At 39.8% G+C, this 27,146-nt stretch overlaps 2 protein-coding genes across 2 annotated transcripts in view; both read right to left on the bottom strand.

The window, feature by feature from the left end:
* LOC147315448 (B-cadherin-like) overlaps positions 1-10,580 on the bottom strand; it is a 28,087-nt gene extending 17,507 nt beyond the window's left edge. The window contains exons 1-9 of the mRNA XM_086258265.1: positions 10,210-10,580; positions 9,393-9,507; positions 6,023-6,111; positions 5,654-5,875; positions 4,273-4,413; positions 3,093-3,248; positions 2,259-2,400; positions 1,778-1,950; positions 1,094-1,222 (exon numbers count right to left, since the gene is read on the bottom strand). Coding sequence (XP_086114391.1) covers positions 1,094-1,222; positions 1,778-1,950; positions 2,259-2,400; positions 3,093-3,248; positions 4,273-4,413; positions 5,654-5,875; positions 6,023-6,111; positions 9,393-9,507; positions 10,210-10,260 — 1,218 coding nt within the window. The 5' untranslated portion in view covers positions 10,261-10,580. The remainder of the gene's footprint in view (positions 1-1,093; positions 1,223-1,777; positions 1,951-2,258; positions 2,401-3,092; positions 3,249-4,272; positions 4,414-5,653; positions 5,876-6,022; positions 6,112-9,392; positions 9,508-10,209) is intronic.
* Positions 10,581-13,609: 3,029 nt separating this feature from the next.
* LOC147315449 (cadherin-1-like) overlaps positions 13,610-27,146 on the bottom strand; it is a 40,782-nt gene continuing 27,245 nt past the window's right edge. The window contains exons 2-13 of the mRNA XM_086258270.1: positions 25,361-25,501; positions 24,117-24,272; positions 23,382-23,523; positions 22,895-23,067; positions 19,509-19,637; positions 18,700-18,885; positions 18,302-18,549; positions 16,189-16,331; positions 15,280-15,371; positions 14,963-15,095; positions 14,613-14,828; positions 13,610-14,511 (exon numbers count right to left, since the gene is read on the bottom strand). Coding sequence (XP_086114396.1) covers positions 14,378-14,511; positions 14,613-14,828; positions 14,963-15,095; positions 15,280-15,371; positions 16,189-16,331; positions 18,302-18,549; positions 18,700-18,885; positions 19,509-19,637; positions 22,895-23,067; positions 23,382-23,523; positions 24,117-24,272; positions 25,361-25,501 — 1,893 coding nt within the window. The 3' untranslated portion in view covers positions 13,610-14,377. The remainder of the gene's footprint in view (positions 14,512-14,612; positions 14,829-14,962; positions 15,096-15,279; positions 15,372-16,188; positions 16,332-18,301; positions 18,550-18,699; positions 18,886-19,508; positions 19,638-22,894; positions 23,068-23,381; positions 23,524-24,116; positions 24,273-25,360; positions 25,502-27,146) is intronic.

The following is a 27,146-nucleotide window of genomic DNA, read 5'->3' on the forward strand; positions in this document are numbered from 1 at the left end:
TGGCTGGAATCTCCCTTAGAGATAGGGGGAGAAGTTCAGTCATCCGGGAGGGTCTCAGAGTAGAGCCGCTGCTCTTGCACATTGAAAGAAGCCAGATGAGGTGGTTCGTGCATCTGACAAGGATGCCTCCTGGGTGAGGTGTTCCGAGTGTGTCCCACTTGGAGGAGGGACAGGACACGCTTGAGAGATTATACCTCTCAGTTGGTCTGGGAACGCCTTGGTGTTCCCTGGACAAGCTGGAGGAGGTGGCCGGGGAGAGGGAGGTCTGGGCTTCTCTGCTTAGGCTGCGTCCCCTGCAACCCGGCCTCGGATAAGGAGAAGATGATGGATGGACAACAGACTTTCAAGCTGGCTCTAGTTAAACCATTGCTTAAAAGATGGCCATGACTGACCACGTGCTTAGAGAATAACTCAAGCAGCAGAAACCCAAGAAAGAGGAGCAAGAGTAGGAACCATTATGGAAGGACAGGCCCCTGCAGGGTGGATGCAGTAGTTACAATTGTTTCAAAGAAAGTAATAAGCAATGCACTCAACTGCCATGGTCTGCATGCCCACTCACCATGCCATCTACCAAAATGATGAAGATGAGGCAAGGATGGTCGCTTTCAGTAAGACAATGATTCCAAACACAAAGCCAAGGAAAGACTCAGTTGGTAACAGAGAAAGATAATAAAGCTGCTAGAATGGCCCAGTCCTGAGACCAGAATCCACCTGAGCTTCGGCTCTGTCTATACATTTTCAGAATTCATAGAAGTGCCCCACAGAAGCTTCAGGATTTGAAAACTGCTTGTGTGCATGCATGCGACTAGTTTCTCCATAAAGGAGGCATCTTGAATCCAAAATACTTTTGGATGGAGTATTAAACATCAGTAAGCATGTTCAATACTTTTTCCTTGTGTCATTTCTTATTTCACATGCATCACTGCACATGCTGTGGACTTATTTTGTTAAATGGTGTGCATTAGCTGTGGCAGTATGTGTGAGTGCAACATTAGTAAGGCAGCTAGATACAGACTGAATGTGTTCTGCTTTAACAGAGTGAAAAAGCAGCAGTTAAACAGGAAGTTTCCAGTTACCAGTACTTTGTACTTACAGATTTCTGAGTGAAGACTGGAATGTTGTCATTGCTGTCCGTCACCGTGAGGATGACTTTTGTTTGTCCGGATAACCCTTCTCCTGCCATATCTGCTGCTTGTACTGTCAGAGTGTACTGTGGATATTTCTGTTAAGAGACGAGGACTGTTAAGGTAGATCAGCTCATCAACAGGAAGGAGGAAACACTGACATCAGTTTACAGACCTCTGTAACACACGGCTTTCAAACTGACTAAAACCCTTCACCTATGAAGGCCTGGCATTCTGCTGAAAAGCTGAAGATAAACTCATAGAATATTTTGCTTATGACAAATACATGCAAACCTGATGCCATTATCTGATATTAGCCTTAGTCAAACTTTTTAAATATAGTGTATTATTCACCAAGCAGTGGTGAAACTGACAAGCATGACACAAACTAGAAATGGAGACCATTAGACTCTAAAGTAAAAGTTAAGCTTCAAGAACAGTGTTTGTTTTCAGCAGTAAATTCAGGTTTTACTTCAAAGGTAAATATTATCATTATCCAAGAAATCACCAGCAGTGTTTTTGGTGCAGTGCCCTCTTTGTGATTGATTTCTAGCAGTGACAGGCAGACTACTGATCCTGATTCATAAAAATGCTTTTTCAGTACTTAGGCGTAAAAGGACACTTGTGTTTTAAATGTGTTTAACAGGTCTTACCTCTCTATCCAGTCCTCTACCAGTGATTCTGATGCTTCCAGTAATTGGGTTGATTTCAAACATGTTGTCAGTGGGCAGCGGTGGGTCCTGGTTCAGAATACGATAGCGGAGCTCTGAGTTGTCAGTATTTGGCTCATCGTCATCTTTGGCCTCAACCCTAACCACCTCAGTCCCTGGAGTGGAGGAATTCAGAAAAAGGAAATAAAGAGCAGAAGTTTTAGAAGGTCTTCACATTGCTTCATTTAAGTATTTATTAAATCAAAATAGAGTTAGCGTAAAAAGTCTAATTTCATTCCAACCCACATTGTAATTTTCTGAAGGTTCTGAAGGTTTCTGAATGTCTTAAAATTCATTGCATTTAAACCTCTGCACTACATTGATTTCTATTGATGAGAATTGTAGATAGTAGCAAAAATAAAGAAAACTGCAAATAAGTGCCAACAAGAAAACAAAATAATGTCAAAAATATGTTTAAACATACCAATGGTCGTGGCCTCAGCAACATTTGCTTTGTAGTCTGTCGTAAAATAAGGTTTGTTGTCGTTCTGGTCGATCACACGTACTATAATCTCCATAGGAGCCTCAGCTTGTCCTGCTCCATCAGCCACAGCATGTGCTTCAAACTACACAGGCAAAAGATTTCAACATGTTTGATTCAGAAAGTTTCAGATTCACCTTTAAATTAATTCATTTATCTCTACACCTTTAATCTACACACAATACAAACAAAGCAAAGATTTTAGTGTCTTGATGTGACTTTTGTTGTGATTCTTTTCTTTTGTGTGCCACCTGCTGCTACTGGTTGGGGTGAGAGAAGGGAGACAAAACAAAAGACACGCTGACATGAAAGCTAGAGATTGATAATAACTAATAATTGAATGCAGAGCAGTGTATAAACACAATGAGTGAAAAAAGTTCTAAGTTCTCAGCCTAATCTTAAAAGTAGAGAGGGTGTCTATCTCTCAAATCCAAACTGGAAGCTGGTTCCACAGAAGAGTACTTTAAATATTCTAAGAACCACAAGTAAGCCTGCAGTCTGAGAGCACTTAATTGGGGTGATACGGTACTTTAAGGTCATTAAGATAAGATGGGGGCTGATTCTTTTATGTGATGTACAAAGAACATCAAAAACAAACAATTTTAACAGAACTTATAACATAAAATGTTTATAAAAAAGTTTTCCAAAGTCACTCCACATGAAAGGATAATCAGAATAAAAGCCTTCATCATCAAGTGTGATGAAAGTGTGTATCTTTTGATGATCATCAAAAGATACACACTTTGGAAAACATTTGGACAAAGTGGGGATGCTTACTAGATATTCGGCTGTTTCCTCTCTGTCAAGTGGCTGTGTTACATACAGATTTCCAGTCTCTCTGTCCATTCTGAAACGACCAACAGGAGGCAGATCAGCTCCTGGACCAGTGATGCTGTAAAAGACCTTCCTTGTTTTATCTTCATTGGAGCGGATCTGGAAAAAACACACAGGACTGAGTTAGATCACTCTCACTGTCTATGGTAAAGGTTATGCAACAATAAAGAAGCTGTGCAAGTTCATCTTCAAAAATATCAAGAGATTCTTGGTTATCCTGATACACAGATCAGAATGATTCAGTCATCTTGTGATCTCAAATCAATAAGATTGCTAGATTCTCTAAGCGGATCTGGAAAAAACCACATTGACTTAAATCACTCTCAGTGATGAGGATAACAGTTCTGGGATAGCTGTTGCTCAGGATGTCAAGCAGGTAATTTACTGATCATAAGGTTGGTGGTTCAATCCCTATCTACTTCACTCTGCTTTTCAAATATCCTTGAGTAAGATACTAACCATGATTTGCTTTATAATGTTTGTGAATGTACTTTCACAAAAAAAGCATGGGAAAAAGTCCTCGTATGAATAGGACAAGTTGTATAAAGCACTCTGAGTGCTCAGAAAGAGAATGAAGAAGTAAAAAAATTTCTGTTCATGAACCAGTTCATTTAACGTTTATACAACAGCAAAGAGGCTATGCACATTAATATTCAACAGAATCCTGGTTATCCTGATATCAAACATAAGAGAGCAGAGAAAGACAGCACAGTAGTGGATGTCGTAAGATAAATTAACCAATATACAGTATATAGCGTGAAACACAACTCTGTAGTTTTCTTAGAATAATTATGTTATTCCAACAATTTCCAACACACAGTATGGAAAAGACAGTAATAAAACAAGTGTCAATGTACTAACTGCCAACATCTTGCTCTCATTACTGCACATAAACTTTAGATCTTTCCCTAAAGCAATAACTTTTCATTCTCTTTCATAGATATTTTATTTATCTAGAATTAACAAAGTTAGCTCATAACTAAGAGGCATCTAAAAAAACTGGAAATTCTGGAGATTCAATAGTGACAACTAAAAATGGGAAAAACACGTGCTGACTGCAGAGGAACAACAGAGAAATCCTGTCCACAAATAATGTCAACAAAAGTCATTCAGTTCCCCTTACCTGAGCTACTTTTAGGGGATAGGTTCCTCTCTGATTCTCAGGAACTTTGAGAGGAGGAATAACCCAGTCTCTCTTCCTCCTCCTCAGTCCTCCAACAGACTTGGGGAATTGAAGAACATGCGCTTGTGGATCAGTGGCATTCTGGGAAAACATGCAGACATATTGTTGGCAAAAGCATGAACAGAAGAAGACTCAGAAATTGTAATGAGGACCACAGATCTTATAATATATCTCAGAATCTGTGACTGTGTATCGTCTACACCATTTTTAACCTAAGACAGCTGATTCATAGATTAAAAATCGAACAAAATATTAGAAAAATTGGAAGCTGTTCCTCAAAAGAGGGACTTGAAAGCTGAAGGCTCTGCCTCTCTATTATACTTTTAACACTCTAGGAACCACAAGTAAGCCCAGAGTCTGAGAGCGAAATGCTCTAATGGGGTGATACGGTACTTTAAGGTCATTAAGATAAAATGGGGATTGATTACTCAAGTATTGTATTTGAGGAGCAGAATTTTAAATTTGAGGTTTTCCATGAGGTGTTAGTGTGTTCAGTCCTGTCACACATTTACAAAGACATCATCCCAGCCCCACAAAACTCAGTAGAAACAGCTGATAAGAGTTTTACGCCCATGTACATCCATCAAGTCAACACTTGCAGCTTAAGGTTAAGCTGCAAGGTTAAAATTAAGCTTGAAAAAACATTCCCTTCTCGGGTACCAAGGACCAGTTTGGCTACTTTTTAAATAATTTTCAATGTCCGAAAAATCAGTTTGAAAGACTTTCATGAAGCTGGGAGAACACTTCAAAAAAAATTGCATTAGGTAAAAGTCTGGCCTCTCATGCAAAATAAAGAGATGATTTCCAGAAACAACCTTCACATCTGAATGGAATGGATTGCGACAAAAAAATTGGCCCTAGCATTAAAAGTTACACTTTAGCTGTTAGCAGTGGCTCATGGATAAAGTAGCCATTCATTTCACTTTTCTTACCACATTAATCTAATCTTCCATCACTTCTTCCTCACTCCTCCACAGCTGGTGCTAGCAGCATCATCCTGTGACTGTGAGGCCCAGTTACTAGTTGCTGGTACCACTTATATTCTTTTTATTGTTTTCTTTCAGCTTTTCAGCTCCACCTGTTTGCCAATTCTTCCACACTAAACTTGCACAGCGAAGGCTGTGTCAGGTGGAATGATTGAATGGGATGCTGTCAGTGTGCAGTGGACCAGAAAAATGTCCAATATGCCAGATTATCAGTCCTGCCCTGTCTGTAAATGTGTAGTTTTGGAAAAAATATAAATAGATTTGAACTTTTCCTTCATGCCCCATTAAACAGTGTCTATAAAACATTAAACAGTCCCGTATGAAACAGTGTCTACCTCTGTGTGGTCAGCAGACTTCACTTCAGTACTGTGATGCTGATGACTGTATTCTATGTGGTCTCCATTGTGGTGCTTTCCACATTGATGACCATGATGGTGTCCACGGTGATGCTCATAATGAACTACCCTGACTGGAACTGTTATTTTCTGACCTTGAGAGTCCCATGAGTGGATGAAGAAATTCTGGTGTCCATTATAAAGAACAACTTCTCTGTTTACCTGGAAAGTAAAAAAACAAAAGTTTTATTAGTGCATCCACTACACTTCAATTCATTAGAAATGAGTTTCTACATTTCATTAGAACAATTATACAAACTTTCCTGTGATTTTTACAGTAATTCCAACTTTGCCGTCAAGTTAACTCACCATTAATACACCATCTGCCTTTACACCAAAGCGATTGTCATCAGTGCCGAAAAGAAATATTGTGCGGTTTGTGCAGTCAGTGAAGCCCACTGAGAAAGGATAGAAAAAAGTGAATCATTATAAATGTGGAACATGTAATGAAATAACTGGCAAGTCTACACCACCTTGCTGCATATGTCCTGCTGGTAGTGTTGCTGTATTTTTTAGTGTTTTCCAACAGAATACTCACTGGGGCTGGGCCATATCATACCGTTCATGGTAATACCGATATAATGTTGGGCAATGACAAGAAAATGAAGTATCGCAATAGAATTTGGGTAAAACGCGCATGCGCTGTGCCTTTGTTTTCATACGCACATGGCGAAAAAGGCACGGCGGCGACAGAGAATGAGAAGGGCGAAAGCGGATCGTTGAATGAAACAGATGAACCAGAATTGGTTTGTAAAAATGTGAAAACTTCAGTGTGGAACTGGTTTAGCCGTCAGATACACAACAAAGCACTATTTTTGGTAGCGCATGCTAGCGGGCCGTCGTTATTACCGTGTTTTTTGGAAAATACGGCACACTTAAAATCAATCCTTTGATTTTTCTGAAAATCGACAGTGCCCCATATAATCCCGTGTGCCTTATGTATGAGTTCTGGTTGTGTTTACTGACTGATGCTTTAGTACGACTTTGCTAAGCTTCAAACCCGCAACACTTGATGGATTGTCGGAGCATTACGTTTATCGTAGGGAGGAGCCTCGCGGAGTGATACGTACTGTGCTTAACATTACCGTATATTGTGTGTATAAGCTCTTTTTAAGTTTTGTGGATATTATACATGGTTATGCTGAGGATATGTCAGCCAGTTTCCACTGGAAATGCCTTTTGGTTAAACTGTCAGCAAGGATTTTGCATTTGCACTGTTAAATTTTTATATAGCTTTAATGCAAAAAACAGCTGCTTGTTTAAGTGAAAATACATTGATGTTTTTTTTTTGCACTAAGAAAGTTGTGGAGTTGTAAAGTATTTTGTCTAGTGTCAATTATATCGTCAGTTATATCGTTATCGCAAATTTTCAAATGTATATCGTGATAAATATTTTTGTGGTTTCCACCCGAGGCAGGAAATTTCTTTTTTATTTTGCTAAGTACTGAATTTTGCTGGAGGCTGCTCTTTGTTTCTTAACCAGTTTTACCCATGATTCCACTGGATAATGGGTAGAACTGGATTAGAAATACTTCTTATTAATGAGCAACAGTACATTTTCAAGAGACAAGGGAAAAAAGAGAAAAATGTTTGTTGTTCGTGTGCATGTGTTCTTGTGTGTGTGTCTACATGCACTAGTAAATGAGTGCATACGTTGCACATGTGGCGGCTAAAATGAAGCAAAGTGAGCATAAACATTCTCAGAACTGAGTCTTGTCCTGCACATTGAAGTTTCCTGGAGCTGGAAATAGATGCTCTGATAATGTAGATTAATTAATGTTAAAAACTAATCTTAATAATTCAGTGTCCAGTTTAACGGCCTCAGGTCAGTAGCACAGAGTTTACACTGGCCCCTGTACATTTTTTGCAGGCAAAAAAGCTTTTATTTCTATGATTTGAAATAGTAACATTTAATACAAACGATTTATCTTTTGTATTATCCTAAATTGGCAATATTTTGTTACTAAAGCCTAAAAATCTATTATAATAAAACAATAAATTCTAGTAAACCTGATGCCTCTCTTTACACCCACCCCTCCACGGCACAGGTAGCACTGTGATAGAAAGCCACAGCTGCTGTGCAACTGAAACACTATGTGGGTCTTATCTGTTCATCTATAATCACATCCTACAGGTGTGATTATAGTACAATACTATAATGTAGATTTTTTGCTGTGTAAAACAAACAGTGGTGAATTGGGGGAGCTGAAAAGTAAACTCTTCTTCACAGCTTGTTAAGCAGGTGGTTTGACGAAGGAATCCTGCTATATTTTTCCCAGCAAAGATCAGTATGTCATTTACTGTAACAAGTACTGCGAGACTCTTAAACTCGTATCTAAAACTCTTTTAGATACGAGAAAAACAGTTTCTTTCACTCCACCTGACATCACTGTCTCACTAACTGCTCTTCCTCTTTATTCTTTGTGTGTTTAAATGTAACGAAATGTTTACATGTAAGGAATTTAATTGTGTGAATGACAATGAATACCTGCATCTGTGAAATTAAATTGTTTGCTCGACATTATGTTGTATGTCGCGCAAGACTTTTGATATGAATATTATTTCAGTGTTCCTCGCCTCACCCCCCACCCGGTGATGGCAGATGCTTTCCTCTGAGCCTGGTTCTGTTTGATGTTACTTCCTTTTAAAAGGCAGTTTTTCATCCCCACTTGAATTGAAGTGCCAAAATGTATTCATAGTTTTCTTTCTCTCTGTTTTCACCTTAGTGACTTTTGTTGTGATTTGGCACTATATAAAAGCAACTAAAGGCAAATAAAGCAAGGCAACAAGTGAATATTCATGTTAAAGCCTGCATAACTACAGTTAATTTGAAAAAGGCTACAGTCCACTTATGTTTTATATCATCTTTCAGTTTTATGAAACCAACAGAGTTCTCCTTCTCTTTCAGTGCTTCATAACATCTGAATAGCAAAACCTGCTAAACAGGCTTGGTGACATTGCTCTGACCTGAGGTTAAAAGTATTTGTGAGCAGTGTGAGAGCTGAATCTGCATTCCAGAAACCTTACAACTCAGATGCAGTTGGATGCCACAACTAGTTAAGCTGGAAAAGCACCAAAAAACAGACGTGTTTTACTTCAAAGCAAGGTAGAGCTATTAATACATTGCAAGCAATACAGCATCATAGTTGTTGTTTTTTTGTTTGTTTTTTTGGGGTTGGGGGGGTTAATATGGGTGTCTGGACACAGCCTTGTCAGTGCCTTACATATGCTTTATTTAGTGATCACAAACAACAGTTTGTGGCAGAACAGATTAAAAATTATAGTATTGTTACCTTCATTGCTGCCATCTTGGACTGACAACAATTAAATGGAGGATGCTGCTAATTTCCAAGATGAAACTTGGAGTTGAGGTCCAGATGAAAATTCTGATTGGGAACTCGAATATTCTGACAAACTTAATCTGGAACAAATGGTATGATGTTGTTTGGGTTTCAACCGAGAACAACGTAAGCAGCTAACCTGTTAAAGGCCATCTGGGCATGAGGAATCCTTTACAAAAGTTTTTTCATGTAGGGCTGTAACTCACGTCTAAATGCTCCCACAGGTTTGTATAAACAAATCCTCACATATCTATTATGATATTCTACTGGATGTTAAGAAACATGAACCATTTCATTCAGGTTACCAGTAAGACACTAGATTCCTGGGTTGTTCTTACCTCTGCCCAGTCTCATGCCCGTCCTCAGGTGTTCCCTGCACACTCTGAAAATCAACAGCTCTGACTCAAATCCAGGCACACATGTCGACCTCGCAGCTATTTCTGGTGATGAGACCTAGAAGAGGAGAAAGAGTATTTTGGTTGGACCTGTAATAATAAAGTGACTAATCATAAGCAAGAGAAAATAAGAGTAACTGAATAACACAAGACAATATAACAATAACTATAACTGGCATTTTAAACAACAATTAAAATACTTTTGTTGCATCGCATAATATGAATACTTTAAGACATGTGTATATGCCATTTTTCAGAGGAAACAATAAAACTACAAAACACAACGTCATCAGTGGAATAATGGGAATCAACGTGGAGGGATATGGGGAAAAAAGCCTGCTATGCCTGTGAAACAGATTAATTAGTTTTTAAATCCTGCACAAGTTTTTTCTGCCCATTTAAAGAGCATCAGCAAGTGCTATGACTAATAAAAGTGTTCTTCTTACAATAAAAGTTTACTTGATGCATAAACACAACAAATGTGTCTGCCCCTCCGTGAGTCTGGATCCCCTGGAGGTTTCTTCCTGTTAAAAGGGAGTTTTTCCTTGCCACTGTCGCCAAGTACTTGCTCCTAGGTGGTTCTTAGATTGCTGGGGTTTTGAGGTGACTGTTGTTTTGACTTGGTGCTTTCCACATGAAAATGAATCTAATTTTATTTAATTGCAGCAGGTAATGTAACATTAACCATATTTATTTTAAGTAACTTTAAACAGAATGGAAAATGGCAGAAATTAATTATAACAAAAGGAAGACGTCTCACCTGAAAAACGATGACTAAAGCGCCAAAAACCGCGAACCAAGCGGTCCCCATCTCTCCAAATCCCCTCTTTAATATTCCTGTTCTTCCTGTCGCACCGTAATTGTAGCTTCAGTAACTGGGTGTGAGCTGGATGGAAGTAAGTTTAAGTACTTTCAGCAGATGATGTCAGGTTACAGGTGCGCAACACCCTGGTTCCGTCATGCGTAAAGAGACATAACATGGTAGTTTCTGTTTCTGTTCCTGAGTACTTCACACAAGGGCGTAGATTTGGCATGGACGGAAGGGACATGTCCCCACCAATATCCGGCAATTATTGAATTGTCCCCACCAATAATTTGATCTCTTTGAGTAAAGAAAAACAACCCGATAGAAAGAAAAAACAAAAAAACATCTGTCAGCGTCTCATTCACCCAGCGGTGCAGAAAGAGTTAAATTATGTTCTCTACTTGAGTCCTACGTCATGTGAGAAATATGGCCAATGTGATTGGCTGTGCTTTTCAGTGAGCTCTGTTTAGTTTTAGCAGCGGCAAGCCTGCGCTGCCAGGAGGAGAGGAGGATGGCAGCAAAAAGGAAGAACCTGGATATAAGAAAGTATTTTTCAAAGAAACCTGTAAGTCACTTAAACTCAAGTTCACTCATAAAATGTGTCCGTCATAATAATGTTACAGGCTATGCTAGGCTTTGGCCCACATTAGTCTAAAATTGTATGTACCCATTAATAACGTGTTTTGGAAACTAACTGCACAACAGGCAGCACTCCAAGAGCAGCATTTCTAATTTTGATTGAAACTGTCAGAGAAAACGTAGCCTCGAGCGAGCCAGGATATTAGTTTACAGAGGCTGTTAAAATTATATGTCTAAAGTCAAAATGTTGGTGACAATTTTATCCTAATGGCACTGACATATTCATAGGGTTAATTTTTGAGACAAAATATCATGAGGTAGTCACGATTTTGCAAATATTCCACCTTGCAGTGCAGTTTGCACAAATTGTTGTAAAAATGCACTCACCCTACAAACATTACTGATGAGTCAAGATCTGCACAATTTGACAGAAACACTGAAGCAGCTGCACATTTTATTCTTATTGTCATGTATGTCCTATTTGTCAGGTGACAGAAGAACCAACACAAAGCTCAGAGAGTAATGGTGACACAAGATCACAGGTGGAATTGGATGATGACCTGTTGTTTCAATGACTGTATTTGAAGCACATGTGTGACTGCATGTATTTGAATGTCTCACTGTTATTTATCAGGTGACAGAGGCAGCTCTGCCATGTTGTAGCTCAGACAGAGGTGGAGAGGCGAGGTCACTGACAACATAACTGAAGTAATGTTGTTAAGTCCTTGAACTCATGTTTATTGTCATGACTGTATTTCAGGGCTGGACTGGCCATCGGGCATACCGGGCATTTGCCCAGTGGGCCGCTCGTGATTTTTCGTTTTTATGGGCCGATGGGGTTTTCTTCCTTTTCTTTTTTTAACGGTATAAATGAACGGTGGTGGATTGGCCAGTTGGTCATGATCGACTCTGGCCTGGACCAATTACAGCCGAGGAGGTCAAACTTTAAAGTTAAGGTGAAAAGGAACGCGATTTGTCCCGTACTACTTCAGCTAGAAAGTTGCTAATTCAATCATGAAACTGATCAATGATCAGCTGATCGGCTTTTCTCTCTGCGCCAGAAAGATGAAACCAGCTGATGTCGCATTAAACAACAGCAGCACGTTTAAGCTTGATCAGCTGTTGTTAGCATTTATTTAATATTAATTTCTAGTATCAGCTGATGTTTGCTGGAGCCACAGCTGTAAACCTGCTGGTCAAGATGTCGGTTTGGATATGTGGTGAGAGGGAAACATGAAGATGAAACCAGGAGATGTTCTTACTGAATCATCAGAGCTGAACAGGTGATGGAGAAACAGGTTTACCTTTTAGGTGACATGAGTTGAAGAGAAGTTATGAACTGTTTCTGAGAAATAACACCAGGATCCTTTTCTAAGTAGCTGACAGCTGGTAACTGTGCAGGGGCGGGTCTAGCAAAGTTTTGCCAGGGGGCCAGGTAGGGCATTAACAGGGAGAGGGGGGCACAAAGAAATACTTTTCTTTCTTATTCTCATTTAAAATGTCTCGCTTTTAACAAATAATTACCTGAATCTTTCAACCAACATTTTCATCTGATGTAAAATGTATAGAAATCCATTATTGTATTCAGTAAATATTAAGTCTCGTTAGTATATACCCTAGTAAGTTATAGTATTCTTTACTTTGTTAAGGTACCTTCTGTGCAGTCTGCAATTCTGTTGAAGAAAGATGTTGAATCTATTTAATTACTGGAGAAAAATAATAGATTTATGTGCATTTGTTTTATACGCGCATTAAATTTAAATCGGTTTTGTTAGTTAAGCATCTTGAGGCAGAGGGTGGGGGAGTGGTTCCCTACTTTTTTTCTTTTTTTGCTGGGAGTTAGCAACCCTTTTAGTTATAGGTATATGTAATTATAAATGAGGTGTTACTGTTTAGAATACCAGAATAGGGAAGGTGGTGTAGGTTTAAGTTTAATTATAAAGGCTTCAAAGGATTTATGACTTTTCCTATAATACCATGGTGGGACCACTAGTCAAAATGCCGATATTTTGTCCCAGTCCAGCCCTGCTGAATATGAAGTTATTTTTATTTTTGTATGATACCTGATTTATATTGAATATGGCTGAAGTAAACCAAAGTCTAAAATACTTAGTCATTTGTTTAATTGTAATTTAGCATTATATAACTCACATATAAAACTATCAATTGTAATTTTAAATGGTTTAAAAGCATGTAGAATAGCATATGTAGGCAAGTACATTTCTCCTTTTGTTATCAAGAAGCAAAGACAAAAGGGAAAAAAAACTGAATCATTCGTCCCCACCAATGCCAAAACGAAATCTACGCCCTTGACTTCACAGATACACAGCAGATAGTAGGAGCTGGCAGCAGTATTACCAACAGTGCTCTGAGTCTGAGCTCAGCAAGCCACATTCTGCAGATACTGACATTTCGACAATGTGTCGAGCGCAGATGTTTGGAAACGCAGTTCAAAGCACACAGGTCACGTGACCACAAACTTTTGGTGCACTTCTGTTCTCTATGCAACAACAGGATTCCATTTTATACTTAAAATCAGGCACGTGCAGAGCGGGGTGGGGTCCTGTCTGTGCCCCTCAACAATAATATTTAACTATTAATCACAGTTTTGCTAAATAAAAGGATCTGGCTTGCATCAGTCACATACGGTGGCCCCTAGAGACAAAGCACATACAAACTCCAAAACACAACGGAAGTGTCACGGTGAGTGAGATGAGCCGTGTGGAAGAAATAAAGGAGGATCCAAACGCAGGCACTTGCAAAGGTGTGAGGGTGGTTTATTAAACACAAAAATATAGATGGACAAATGGTAAACGGAGAACTAAACTATACTGGACAACTAAACTACTGAGCCTGAACAAGGACACGAACCTGAACATGAAGGAAGACGGAAGATGGTATATGACTGTGACAGCAGGGAGAACACACGAAAGGAACATGGTAGATACACAGACGGACCAGCAACTACAATGACAGAAGACACGACTTAAATACACACAGAGAAACACAGGGAGATTACAGGTGGTGGACACAGCTGGGAGTAATTAACGAGACGAGACAAGGCAGGTAAACTGAACACACTCACATGAGACGCAGATCACTACACAAAGACGCAGACTCGACATTGAGAGACAGACAGAAAATGACACATGGAACTAAACCCACACAAAACATGAGAACACAAATCCTAAACCGTTACATCTAACCGTACAAACAGTTCTGGGGGCCGACCGTGCACACGGCAACGGCGGTGGTGCAGACAAAACAAATCAGGAGGCCGGCCACTTGGAAGGCAGTGCTGGCCACTGAGCAGGTCCGGAGGACGACCGCGAAGCCAGCGGTGGCGAAAAGGAAAGCGGCCGGCAGAGGCGAGGCGGAATAGGATGAGCTGGGTCCAATGACGGTGTGGCAACCGCAGGACCAGACGAGGCAGGAGCAGACGAGGTTGATGAAGACACAGAGGCCGGACCAGGCGTGGATGAAGACACAGAGGCCGGACCAGGTGTGGATGAAGACACAGGTGTGGATGAGGCTAACGCTGCAATCAGAACTGGTGTCCATTTACCTGATCATCCTCTCTACTTTGCTCTCTGTTATAGTAGAAGATGTTGTCTTTAGATGTTAGCTCCTTCTGCTCCTCTTTCCTCAGACTGACAAACAGCACAACCAGGACCAGCACTGAACACAGAGCACAAAGTTTAGCACACAACAACCAACCAAATCCACTTAGCTGGGAAAGAAAACAGAGGCTACAAGTTATAAATCCATTCACAACTCACTGAGCAGCAGAATGCCTCCAAGTACTCCCCGAATAATGGGCAGGTTGCTGCCACCTAAAGCACGCTGAGTACACATCAAATCTTCTCCCTTGCAGTCGCACACTTCAGCTTTGATGATGTTGTCCTGCCCCAACCCATGCTTGTCTGCCACTGTCAGTATAACACTGTAATTTCCACTGGGCAGCTCAGTGGCTAAATTCAAGATGATGCCTTGTCCTAAAAAAACCCAAAACAGATATTCGCAGGAAATAATCTCAACACAAGTCATGAAATATATTACGTTTCTATTTCAAAATATTTCAAATTCTGGCCATGTGACTGGACAGCATCACTTTATACAGTTTACATACTGGTGTCGTTCATCCTAGCGGTCCAGTTGGTCTTTGACGTGCCCTGTAAAGACACCGAGTAGGGAGCTCCAAATTCTGGTCCGTCTTTATCTGTTACTGAGAGCAGCTGAGGAGCTGGATCCTTGTTGCACACCTGAGGAAACACAAAGCCTTTATGCTAATATTCTGTATCACATGACTGCATAAATAGGGCTTGGTTAAACTTTTTAATTGATCGCATCTTGAAGTTGGTAGATTCAATAAATACACCCATCCTGCACCACTATTTGATGTGTTAGATGAAAACACCTGTTGAGCTGGTGGGAAATAAGACATACCATAATTTTATGCTGCTCAATGATGGGAGCATTGTCATTGACATCTTCCAGCTGAATGATCAGAGTACCAGTTCCTGTAGCTGGGACTGCATCTGGTCACAGAACAAACACAGATGTTCACAGATGGGTTCCATCGACAAAGTGAAGTATAGTCCAAATTTTAACGCTCAGAGACTTTCCTCTGGTCTTCCAGTTCTTACATAACTGACATTTGACACACAAATAATTGAAGGTACTGCAACAAAGGGCGACCGTGGCTCAGGAGATTGGGAAGCTTATCTGTAACCGGTAGGTTGCCGGTTCGATCCCCCTGCTCTCTCTGTCTGGGTCGTTATGTCCTTGGGCAAGACACTTTACCCTACCGCCTACTGGTGTTGGCCAGAGGGGCCTATGGCACGATATGGCAGCCTTGCTTCTGTCAGTCTGCCCCAGGGCAGCTGTGGCTACAGCTGTAGCTTCCCTGCACCAGTGTGTGAATGTGAGAGTGAATGAATAGTGGAATTGTAAAGCGCTTTGGGTGCCTAGAAAAGTGCTATATAAATGCAACCCATTAACAAAGGGCAACAATGTTATTAGCTGTGAGCATGCCAGGAACATCTGTTTGTACTGGAATTTGTATTGCAAAGAGCGAGCGCACGTGCACACACACCTTAATCCAGTGAACAATAAAATACATTTTGTTTGCCTGTTTCCCTGATATCACTTTTGTTTCTTGATAAACTCTTTCCTCATGTTCATCTCTGACATTGTACAGATTTGTTAAAGTAGAGGTGAAAGAGCCACAGCAAAACTCTTGTTTACCAGTGTAATTATTCAGACACTTGTTATTTTATGAAATCATATCAGTGGTCATTGTGTATGGGAGTCAAATGATGATAATAATCTGCATCAGTCTTAACTCCCACCTACCATCATCATAGGCCCCGATGGTTGCGATGTATCTGTTGTTTGTGACAAAGATACCCTCTCTGTCCATGGACGCTCTCACTTTAATAAGACCTGTGTCCTTGTCCACGTTCAGCCAGCCTGCAGGGTCATTCATTATTTTGTACCTGTACAAGACAGTCACAGAAAAGATGGTAATACTGTGCAGGCAGGATGATTAGAATTAGCATGTTTCACAATATGGCACAGTGTGTTATTTGATTTTGGACATTTGTCGGGCTGTATTTTTATTATGCAAATGTAGCTCTGTGTAGACCACGAGTGACAATAATATTTATCTTTCTTCTTAATATCTTATATGTTTCTTCTTAATATTTCTTCTTTTTAATATTTCTTCTTAATATTATCATTATTTTATCTCTTAATTCTTCCCTCATGTTTAATCCATGGTGTTATGATAACTGTAATTGGACAAATGAACTGTTACAGGTTTCTCACGTTCTTTATATTTGGGGCTTTGATAAGCAAGCCAAATGTACTATGAGGGTAGCCAGAGGTAGCCAAAATAGATGTGGTACACAAATATTTTTAGAAATATTTGTGTACCACATCTATTTTGAATTACATATACAAAGTGTTTTTTTTTTTGTTAAGTACGTCAACACTTTGCATTGTTAGGATTGTTACATCTATTTTAAAAAAAGAAAAGAAAAGAGAGAACCAGTTCATCTCTCTCTGGTAATCAGTGGTAGTACTGGGCTGGAACCTATTTTGAAAGCATTCTTCAGAGATTTTGGTCTATATTGACCTGACAGCATCATGCAAATTGTAGTCAGTGAACAGAGCGTTCCTGTCATGTTCAAGAAACCAGTTTGAGATTATCTGAGTTTTGTGACATGGTGTGTTATCCTGCTGGAAGCAGCAATACGAAGATTGGTACACCGAAGGCAGGGATACAGCCAGAAGCAGGCCGTGGAATTAGTATTGGTATTAAGAGGCTCAAAGTGCCAAGAACACATCTTTCACACCATTACTGACATCCTGAATTGTTGACATAAGGCAGGATGGAGTCATGCTTTTCATTGCTTTCATGCTTGTCAAAATGTAATCCTACCATCCAACAGAAATCAAAACTCTTCAGACCAGACAATATTCTTCCAATCTTTGTTTTTCCAACTCTGGTGAACCCAAGTGAACTGTATTTTGTTTGTTTGTTTGTTTTTAGCTAACAACTGTGTCCCGCACTGTGATGGTTCACTGGTGTAGCCCATCTGCTTCAAGGATGAATGTGCTGTGCATTTAGAGATGCTGCTCTTCATATGATGGTTATGCATGTCTACCTATGAATATCTAGTGGTTATTTGAGTCACTGTTGCCCTCCTATCAGCTTGAAGCAGTCTGGACATTCCCTTCAGATATAAACAAACAATTTTCACCCAGAGAAATGTCGCTCACTTGGTGTTTTCCAAATCCCCTTTCTGACCAGATTTTGCAGTGATTTGTATTGTGGACTGGAATTGAACCAACAACTTCTCACTTGCCAAACCAACTATGCTCATATGGAAAAGATGTATATAAATCTTATAAAGTTTGTATCTGTCTTGTGTGAAACTTGTATGAAAAGCATATAAGAGTGAAAACAGATATAAGATCCCTTGAAAAATTATATAATGAAACTTGTATGTTTTGGATACTTCCTAAAAAAATATATGAAAGTGGCCACTTTCATGAGTAATCACATATAAGTTTTTACTATTTCTTTTCCATGTGGGTGGAGCCAAAAATAAATGATATATATACTATAGTTTTACCTTCAAATGATCAATGGATATATAGTCACTTCTTTTCTTCGACTATTGTTTCCACCAATTTATTATTTATGTAAATTTACAAGGAAATATTACACATTTTACAGACTTTTATTCCCTGTTTGGAAACTGAACGCCTCTTTTTTACAGCCCCTCAGTCGGTTTGCCAGGTGCCAAAAAACAAAGTCTGGGTACTAATGAAGTGTTTTTATAGTGTACTTTTGACTGAAAAACTGAATGTTTGAGGCACTTATGAGGTCAGTCATTGTCTCTGTCAGTGAGAAATTTGTTCATAGTAAAAAGGCGTTTTTTTGTCCTGTTTGACTTACAAGACTGTCTGCTTGCGTGCAGTGTCTGGGTCTGAAGCAGTGTACTGCACCACGGCTTCATCCACAGCAAGGTCCTCTGGTTTTACCACAAGAAGCTCCTTTGGATCAAATATTGGAGCTTCATTCACATCTCTCACATTCACCACCACTGTGGCGGTAGAAGTGACCACAGAAACACCAGCAAAAGGAATCTCATTCTCCACTGAAACCAACAGAGTGTGCTTGCTGGCCCTCTCGAAGTCCAGCTCCTGGTTGGAAGGAAGAGAAAAAAAACATAAGGGTGTTGGCAATGTTAAGTTACAACAAATCACAGAAAGTACTTCCATCGACTAAAGAAAATACTCATTGATGACAATTATCTTCCAATATTATGAATGAATTCCTGATTTTCTTCCTACCTTTGCAGTAGAAAGGATTCCTTCCTGTTTGTTAGTTCCCGTTTTTACTGTGAAAACTCCATCAGGATCACCACTAACGATCTTGAACTTGGCGTTCCAGGCTGGAGTTTGTGGTTCATCCTCATCTGTTACCATCATCCTAACCACCACAACATCCTTTTTGTTTTCATCAACTGTTGCAGTATACTGTGAGAAAATAAAGGATGGCAGTGAAAACAGATCTAAAGCCTCCTCATTAGGGATAGAGAATAATGGCTTCATTTTGTAGTCTGTGTCATTATACTGGGATCATTACTTACTGCACAGCTGTGGAATTTTATTAAATAAAGTTAATTCACTAAAAATGGAACAAAAGTGTTTTTAACCATATTAGCATATTTTCCATGTGCTGTCAAAGACTCACTATTCCCTGTACAAACCAGGGCACCCTGATGCATCTCAAAATCTATAGATAACTACATTTTCATTTGTGACAACTAGTTGTCAACTACGTGGAGGCAGCTCTACTATGTAGATATAAATATTATAATTTCTTTAATAATTTTTACTTAAATTGACAGCAGTATTTTACTCATTGCCGGCTGTCCACATGTAAATGCCAAAGTTACACACAAAATGTAGCACATGTTGAACAGCTGCTAAAGTGCACATGCTGTGGACATGTTTTGTTCTATTGTGGGTTTTTGCTGTTTTTACTATGTGTGAGTGCAACATTAGTAATGCATTTAGATACAGGATGAATGTATTCTGCTTTAACAGAGTGAAAAAGCAGCAGTTAAACAGGAAGTTTCCAGTTACTTCATACTTACTGAGCTCTGAGTGAAGACTGGAGCGTTGTCATTGCTGTCCGTCACCGTGAGGATGACTTTGGTTTGTCCAGTTAACCCTTCTCCTGCCATATCTGCTGCTTGCACTGTCAGAGTGTACTGTGGATATTTCTGTTAAGATACAGGGACTGTTAAGGTAAATCAGCTCATCAACAGGAAGGAAGAAACACTGACATCAGTTTACACACTTCTATAACACACAGCTTTCAAACTGCTGACTAGAGTCGTTCATCTATGAAGGCTTGGCACTCTGCCGAAAGGCTGAAGCGAAACTCATTTTATATTTTGCTTATGACAAATACCTGTAAACCTGATGCCATTAACTAATAATAGCCGTGTCGAAACTTTTTAAATATAGTGTATTCCCTGACCAGCTAGCAGGAGGCTGTTTGTTTGGCATGGGAAGTTCGAAACAGACGTGTCGACGCTGTGTCAAGCTTCCGAAGCACAGAAGTTTCGATACACCGCTCCAAAGCGTGGTTCAAAACACCTAGGTCATGTGACCACGACTCACCAAGGTTTTGGTGTGCTTCACCCCAGTTTCGACAGGTGGGGTACCTACTGCTTCTACACACTGCCAAGCAGTGTTGGGACTAACGCGTTACAGTAACTACGTTATTATTGTGGTAGCGAGCACGGTAACTAGTTATTATGCCAAAATCAGGAACGCGTTAGTCGTTACTGGGATTTAGATAGGCTCGTTACTCGTTACTTCGTGTGGTGACATCGCAGAGCTTCCACAGATTCAGTAACATTAGCAAGTGGTGGATGAGAAAAAGGGGACGGAGAAGGAAGAGAGACCCGAGGCGGGCGCCGGTCCGAGTGTCAGGTGAACTGAACTTCAGGTAAGAAGTTATGACCTGCAGTCTATCTGGGTAAACCAATAAAAAAACAAGTTTAGGTGGAGTTTATTTTCGTTACTCTGACTTTTTCCGTACTGCGTGCTAGCTAGCATGACTGGGTTTCTATACAGCTGGGTGGGTGCTATGTTACTGATGTTGAACTTTATTTTGTTCATAAGGTTAATTATTAGAGTTGCCAACCGTCCCCTAAAAAACCGAATCGTCTCTTATTCAGAGAAAATATTACAGGTTTCGTATTGAGCTGAACAGGAACACAGTTTGTCCCGTACTTCAGCTACAATGAAAAAGACACAAAGCTGGAGTTATTCTGTGTTTACGTTGCACAGCTGCCTCTTCTTCTCTCATTCTCCCCCTCCCTCTCCTGTTGCTACTTCAATCATGAAACTGATCAATGATCAGCTGATCGCCTCTCTTGTTTATTTATCGCCCACTTTGCGCCAGAAAGAGGAAACCAGCTGATGTCGTGCTAAACAACAGCAGCACGTTTAAGCTTAATCAGCTGTTGTTAGAATTTATTTAATATTACTTTCTAGTATCAGCTGATGTTTGCTGGAGCCACAGCTGTAAAGCTGCTGGTCATGATGTCGGTTTGGTTATCTGGTGAGAGGGAAACATGAAGATGAAACCAGGAGATGTCCTTACTGAATCATCAGAGCTGAACAGGTGATGGAGAAACAGGTTTACCTTTTAGGTGACATGAATGAGTTGAAGGGAAGTTATGAACTGTTTCTGAGAGACAAATAACACCAGGATCCTTTTCTAAGCAGCTGACAGCTGGTAACTGTGCAGGGGCAGATCTAGCAAAGTGTTGCCAGGTGGGCATGTAGGGCATTAACAGGGAGAGGGGGGCACAAAAAAATACTTTTCTTTCTTATTCTCATTTAAAATGTCTAGCTTTTAAAAAATAATTATCTGAATCTTACAACAAACGATTGATAGATTGATGCATATATACCATCAGAACATGGTACATCACTGTCACAACAGCGTTGGTTTTCATTCAAAGGCTTTATGATTTTTCCTATAATGGTGGGCCGGTCTCTAGTCAAAATCCCCGGGCCGATTTTTTGTCCCAGTCCAGCCCTGTATGCAACTCATCTGCAGTCTGGTGTTACCTACATCTTCCTATTCAGAAGGCAGAATTTCCGAGTTCTGAGTACAATCGAAAGCACCACGACTGCAGTTTTTGTGTTGGATGTAAAAGGCGCACAAGACTGGCAAAGTTATGGAAGCAACACATTAACAAGAGAATTCTGAGTAAAACCAAAGTTACTTTCCCTAGTAACTAGTTACTTTGAAGGTAACAAGTAACTTGAAGTAACTAAGTTACTTTTGATAGAAGTAACTAGTAATGTAACTAAGTTACTAATTTAAAGTAACTTACCCAACACTGCTGCCAAGTGCAAGGATTCCTATCTTAACTAGAGCCAGACTGGACTGGGACAAAAAAAAAATCAGTCCTGGCATTTTTTGTCTATGATTGATATATACCATGCATACCTTGATCTATGTATGCTCAAGGTGGCAGGGAGGGAAGTTTGCCAACTATCAGAGCTGCAGAAAGGTGCAATGAAGAATGTGCGTAAGTACAGCAAGCTGTCCATACCTTAGACCTTAGAAACTGCCAAACAATGACTTACAGCCTGGGCCAGCTGCTTAAAGAACTATACCAGAGTAATAGAAGGCAACAGAATAAACCAGCTGTTCTCCACTGAAGGGGTGAGCAACAGAATGGCAGGGGAACAATATGGGAATAGCATCACCAAGGCTGTAGACAAAGCAATATTCGAAGCGCATATAGAAGTACGCAACCCATAACGCCAATGCTCAGTGGCTAGTGGATCTAAGAACAGACAACAGCAACTTTCCTGAACAGGTACGGGTAACCATCATAGTGGCAGACAGCCAAGAAAGGGTCTCTATGAAGAATTGGACAGCACCAGGCCCCGACGTGGTTCACATTTACTGACTGAAGAAACATACTGTACTCCATGTGAACGCCTATAAGTACAAATGAACCAGCTGCTTGTCAGTGAGACCTCTTCCACACCTGGAATGGCTAACTGAAGGCCGGATAGCCCTGATTCCCAAGAACCCCCAGAAAAAGTCCCAGGGAAACCGAGTTAACAATAAAAACCCTGAAAACCATGAATTTCACACCCGAGCCTCAACTCTCGCAGCCCGGTACCAAACGACTTGGCCCGGGGTTTGGGGGCCACTGGTGAAATGTAAGCCAGAAATAGAGACTGTTAGCCTGTAAAGTAAAAGTGTAGCCTCATGAAATCTGTTGGTTTCAACATTAAGTAAAACTTTTATTTGAAGGCAAACAGTTTCAAGTTTCACAATTGAAGAAATCACCAGCAGTGTTTTGATGCAGCATCCTCTTTCTGACTGATTTCTAGCAGTGACAGGCAGACTACTGATCCTGATTCATTATAAAATGCTTTTTTCAGTACTTAGGTGTAAAAGGACACTTGTACGTTAAATATGTTTAACAAGTCTTACCTCTCTATCCAGTCCTCTACCAATGATTCGGATACTTCCAGTAATTGGGTTGATTTCAAACATGTTGTCAGTGGGCAGTGGTGGGTCCTGGTTCAGAATACGATAGCGGAGCTCTGAGTTGTCAGTATTTGGCTCATCGTCATCTTTGGCCTCAACCCTAACCACCTCAGTCCCTGGAGTGGAGGAATTCAGAAAAAGGAAATAAAGAGCAGAAGTTTTAGAAGGTCTTCACATTGCTTCATTTAAGAATTTATTAAATCAAAATAGAGTTAGCGTAAAAAGTCTAATTTCATTCCAACCCACATTGTAATTTTCTGAAGGTTATCTTAAAATTCATTGCATTTAAACCTCTGCACTACATTGATTTCTATTGATGAGAATTGTAGATAGTTTTAAAAAATAAAGAAAACTGCAAATAAGTGCCAACAAGTTTGCTTGTTCAATATCTCAAAAAACAAAATAATGTCAAAAATATGTTTAAACATACCGATGGTCGTGGCCTCAGCAACATTTGCGTTGTACTCTACCGTAAAATAAGGTGTGTTGTCGTTCTGGTCGATCACAATGACTTTAATCTCCATGGGATCGTAAGCTTGTCCTGCTCCATCAGCCACAGCATGTGCTTCAAACTACACAGGCAGAAGATTTCAACATGTTTGATTCAGCTTTAAATTGATTCACTTATCTCTACGCCTTCAACATTACACACAATACAAACAAGGTAAAGATTTCAGTGTGACTGGTGAATTTAATATAAACTGAATCGAATTCTTTTAAAATTCTAGAAATAAAATGAAATGAAAAGACTTATTGTCTTGACTCTACACATTTGATTCATTTACAGTAGGTTTTGTGAGGCGTCACTTGACTTCTTGTTTCTGTCTCTCAAAAGGGTTTTTGTGTGTTCCATTTCAAAACAGCCAAAAAGACCTGCAATGTCCAGCTGTAAAGGTTTAACAAACCTAGTAAGACTAGTAAAGACTCTTAATACTTATCTAAACTGAACATTTCAGACTGCACATCAAGAATCTTATTTCTTAACTGTGAAGTATTGTCTGTAGTTGATTAAAAAACTGAATTAATTTCAATATGATCCTGAAACACAAGATGTTACAAAAAAACAACAACATGATAGAATAATCAGGATAAAAGTTTTTATTACTAAGTGATCTTTAAAACATACTCACTTTGGAACACATTTGGACAAAGTGAGGATGATTACCGTGTAACTGGCTGTTTCCTCTCTGTCGAGTGGCTGTGTTACATACAGATTGCCCGTCTCTCTGTCCATTGTGAAACGACCAGCAGGAGGCAGATCAGCTCCAGGACCAGTGATGCTGTAAAAGAGCTTCTTTTTTTTATCGTCACTAGAGCGGATCTGGAAAAAACACACAGGACGGAGTTAGATCACTCTCACTGTCTATGGTAAAGGTTATGCAACAATAAAGAAGCCGTGGAAGTTCATCTTCAAAAATATCAAGAGATTCCTCAAATCAACAAGATTGCTAGATTCTCTAAGCACTTGGGATTTTTTAAATGTGTTTCTTTTTTATCAGAAGACAAGCTACAGTTACTAATTTTAACTAATTAGCTTACTGTTGGTGCTAACCATTTTAATGTCTTTTTTTCTATAATATCATCTTTTACCTTAATTGGATAATGTAGCAGTGAAGATACACAGAAAACGGGGAAGAAGGAGAAGGGAAACACACACACAGGAAAGCGCTGCACGTCAAACTCAGACTGCTGCACTGCAGCCATGTGACGTGTGGTTGCCTGCTCATCCACTGAGCTCACGTGGCCCCCAATTCACTTTTATTTATATTGTACCAATTCACAACAAAAGCCGCCTAAAGATGCTACAATATTTGAGAAAGAACCTCAAGAATCAGCTGGTCTGGAAGCACTTAGTGACAGTGGGAAGGGAAACCACTCTTAACAGGAAGAAATTTCCAGCAGGACCAGGCTTAGCATTTAAACGCTGAAATTTCAAACACAAAATATGAATAAACATTTTACTTTCTTTCCTTGCAGTGGATATCAATACATTTATGGTGAGACAAATTAAGCTCAACTGTATGTAAATAGGGTGAAACATGACTCTGTATGTGTGTATGTGGTCTCTGGTTAGGATAAATCTGTTATTCTAATTTTTCCCCCAGGTGTGGGACAGTTACTGTTGACTGCTAATATCTTGCTCTCATTATCGTAAATAGCAAATAAACTTTTGATCTGTATTTAAGAAATAACGTTTCTTTCACCAAAAATGTACATATTTTTACTCAACTAAAGTTAACAAGGTCAGCTTATGACAAAGACACATCCAAGAAAAGTGAAAACTCTGCAGATTCAATAATGAGAATTCAAAATAGGGGGAAAAGACTTGCTGACTGCAGAGGAAACATAGAAACATTTACAATGCACTTTAGTGTCAAATTCTTCACAAGGTCCTTCAGTTCCTCATACCTGAGCTACTTTCAGGGGATAGGTTCCTCTCTGATTCTCAGGAACACTGAGTGGAGGAATAACCCAGTCTCTCTTCCTCCTCCTCACCCCTCCACCAGACTTGGGGGATTGAAGAACAGACACTTGTGGATCATTGGTAATCTGGGAAAACATGCAGAAAGCTTGGATAGAAGAACACTCACAAATTGACAAACTGCAATAAAGACTACAGATTATATTGTATATCTCAGAATTACACAACTTAGAGAAGTGAGAGGTAAGTCAGAGGGAGTGATGGAGACTTGGTAGAAAACAAACCTAATAGTAGGTTTTGTGCCTTAAAGAGACTTAGCTCAGAATCAAACAAACTTTTTTAAGCTTCAAGATACTGTCTCCCGGCCCATAGCATGAGGGATAACTTTGTGTATCCCAAAGTCTACTGGAGAGGACGCAGAAGCAACTGTTAAAAGCTCCATCCTTGGACTTCCGTTTTCCGGTGTTCTGACAAAACGTCCTACTTTGGCAAAACGTCCTACCGTAAGTAGTTTATGCACATTTCTGCTGTCACAGAGTAATTCCAGCACAAATGTAAGTAGGTATGACGGTTTGCCACGTAACTTTGCCCATTAGAGAATGCTTGTAGCTCACATTCATAAAGCCAGGACGGTTTGCCACTTCATTTTACCCATTAAAGTATGCTTGTAGGTAACATTCACAAAGGTAGCATGGTTTGGCACGTAATTTTACCCGTCAGAGTATGTTTCTAGCTCTTATTAACAAAGGTAGGTTGATTTGCCACTTAATTATAGCTGTTAAAGTATGCTTGTACGTCACATTTACAAAGGTAGGACGGTTTGGCACTTAATTTTACCAGTCAAAGTATGTTTGTAGCTTATATTCACAAAGGCAGGACGGTTCGCCACAGAATTTTGTGTTGTGCGCATGCGTAGAAACAACGGGTAGGATTTGTTCTTGTTCTTTTTTCTTTCTCTTCTTCGTGTCCTGAAAACTGGGACTAGTATGGGAAGAAAGCAGGGGCTTACGCGGTTGCTTTTGCAACCTGCTGGGGAGATATTGGTGGGTGGTATTGGTTTTTTTTTTTTTTTTACGCAGTGATATGTTATTGTATTGCATTTTATTTCTGGGGTGGGGTTGGTTGTCATGTTTTTTGTTGTTGTTGTTGTTGTTGTTGTTTTCGTCCCCTCCCTTCCCTCCTTGGGCAACTCTGCACATAAAAATGTGGGACTTCCTTGATGAGTGGTAATCTTACCTTTGTTAGCTGGAATGTGAGGGGGTTGAACCACCCAATAAAGCGAAAGAGAGCCTTATCACGCCTGAAGCAATTTAAGCCCGGGATAGTTTTTTTGCAAGAGACTCACTTGCAGGATTCGGATCACTCACGCTTGGCGAAATGTTGGTCAGATGTTTCACTCTAATTTTAAAGCAAAGGCCAGGGGTACAGCTATTCTTATCGATCGGAACATCACATTTGTTCCATCCACTGTTGTGTCAGACAAAAAGGGTCGGTTTATAATAGTGTCTGGCAAACTCTGCGACAGGTCTGTGACCTTGGCCAATATTTATGCACCCAATTTTGATGATGTGCAATTTTTTCTACGCCTGTTTTCACACCTCCTGGACTTAAATACTCACTCTTTAATTCTGGCGATTTTAATCTTTATTTGGATGCGGTTTTAGATCGTTCATCCCCCAAAGCTGCTACTCTTAACAAATCTGCAACTTATGTCAAGTCTTTTCTTGAAGATTATAGTCTCACAGATCCCTGGCGGTTTTTATTCCCTACTGG

Source organism: Aulonocara sp. 'chitande type north' Nkhata Bay, linkage group LG13 (assembly GCF_057382095.1).
Source record: "Aulonocara sp. 'chitande type north' Nkhata Bay isolate Kocher_YH1m ecotype deep benthic linkage group LG13, A_spYH_male_GT1.1, whole genome shotgun sequence".
Classification (NCBI taxonomy): domain Eukaryota; kingdom Metazoa; phylum Chordata; class Actinopteri; order Cichliformes; family Cichlidae; genus Aulonocara; species Aulonocara sp. 'chitande type north' Nkhata Bay.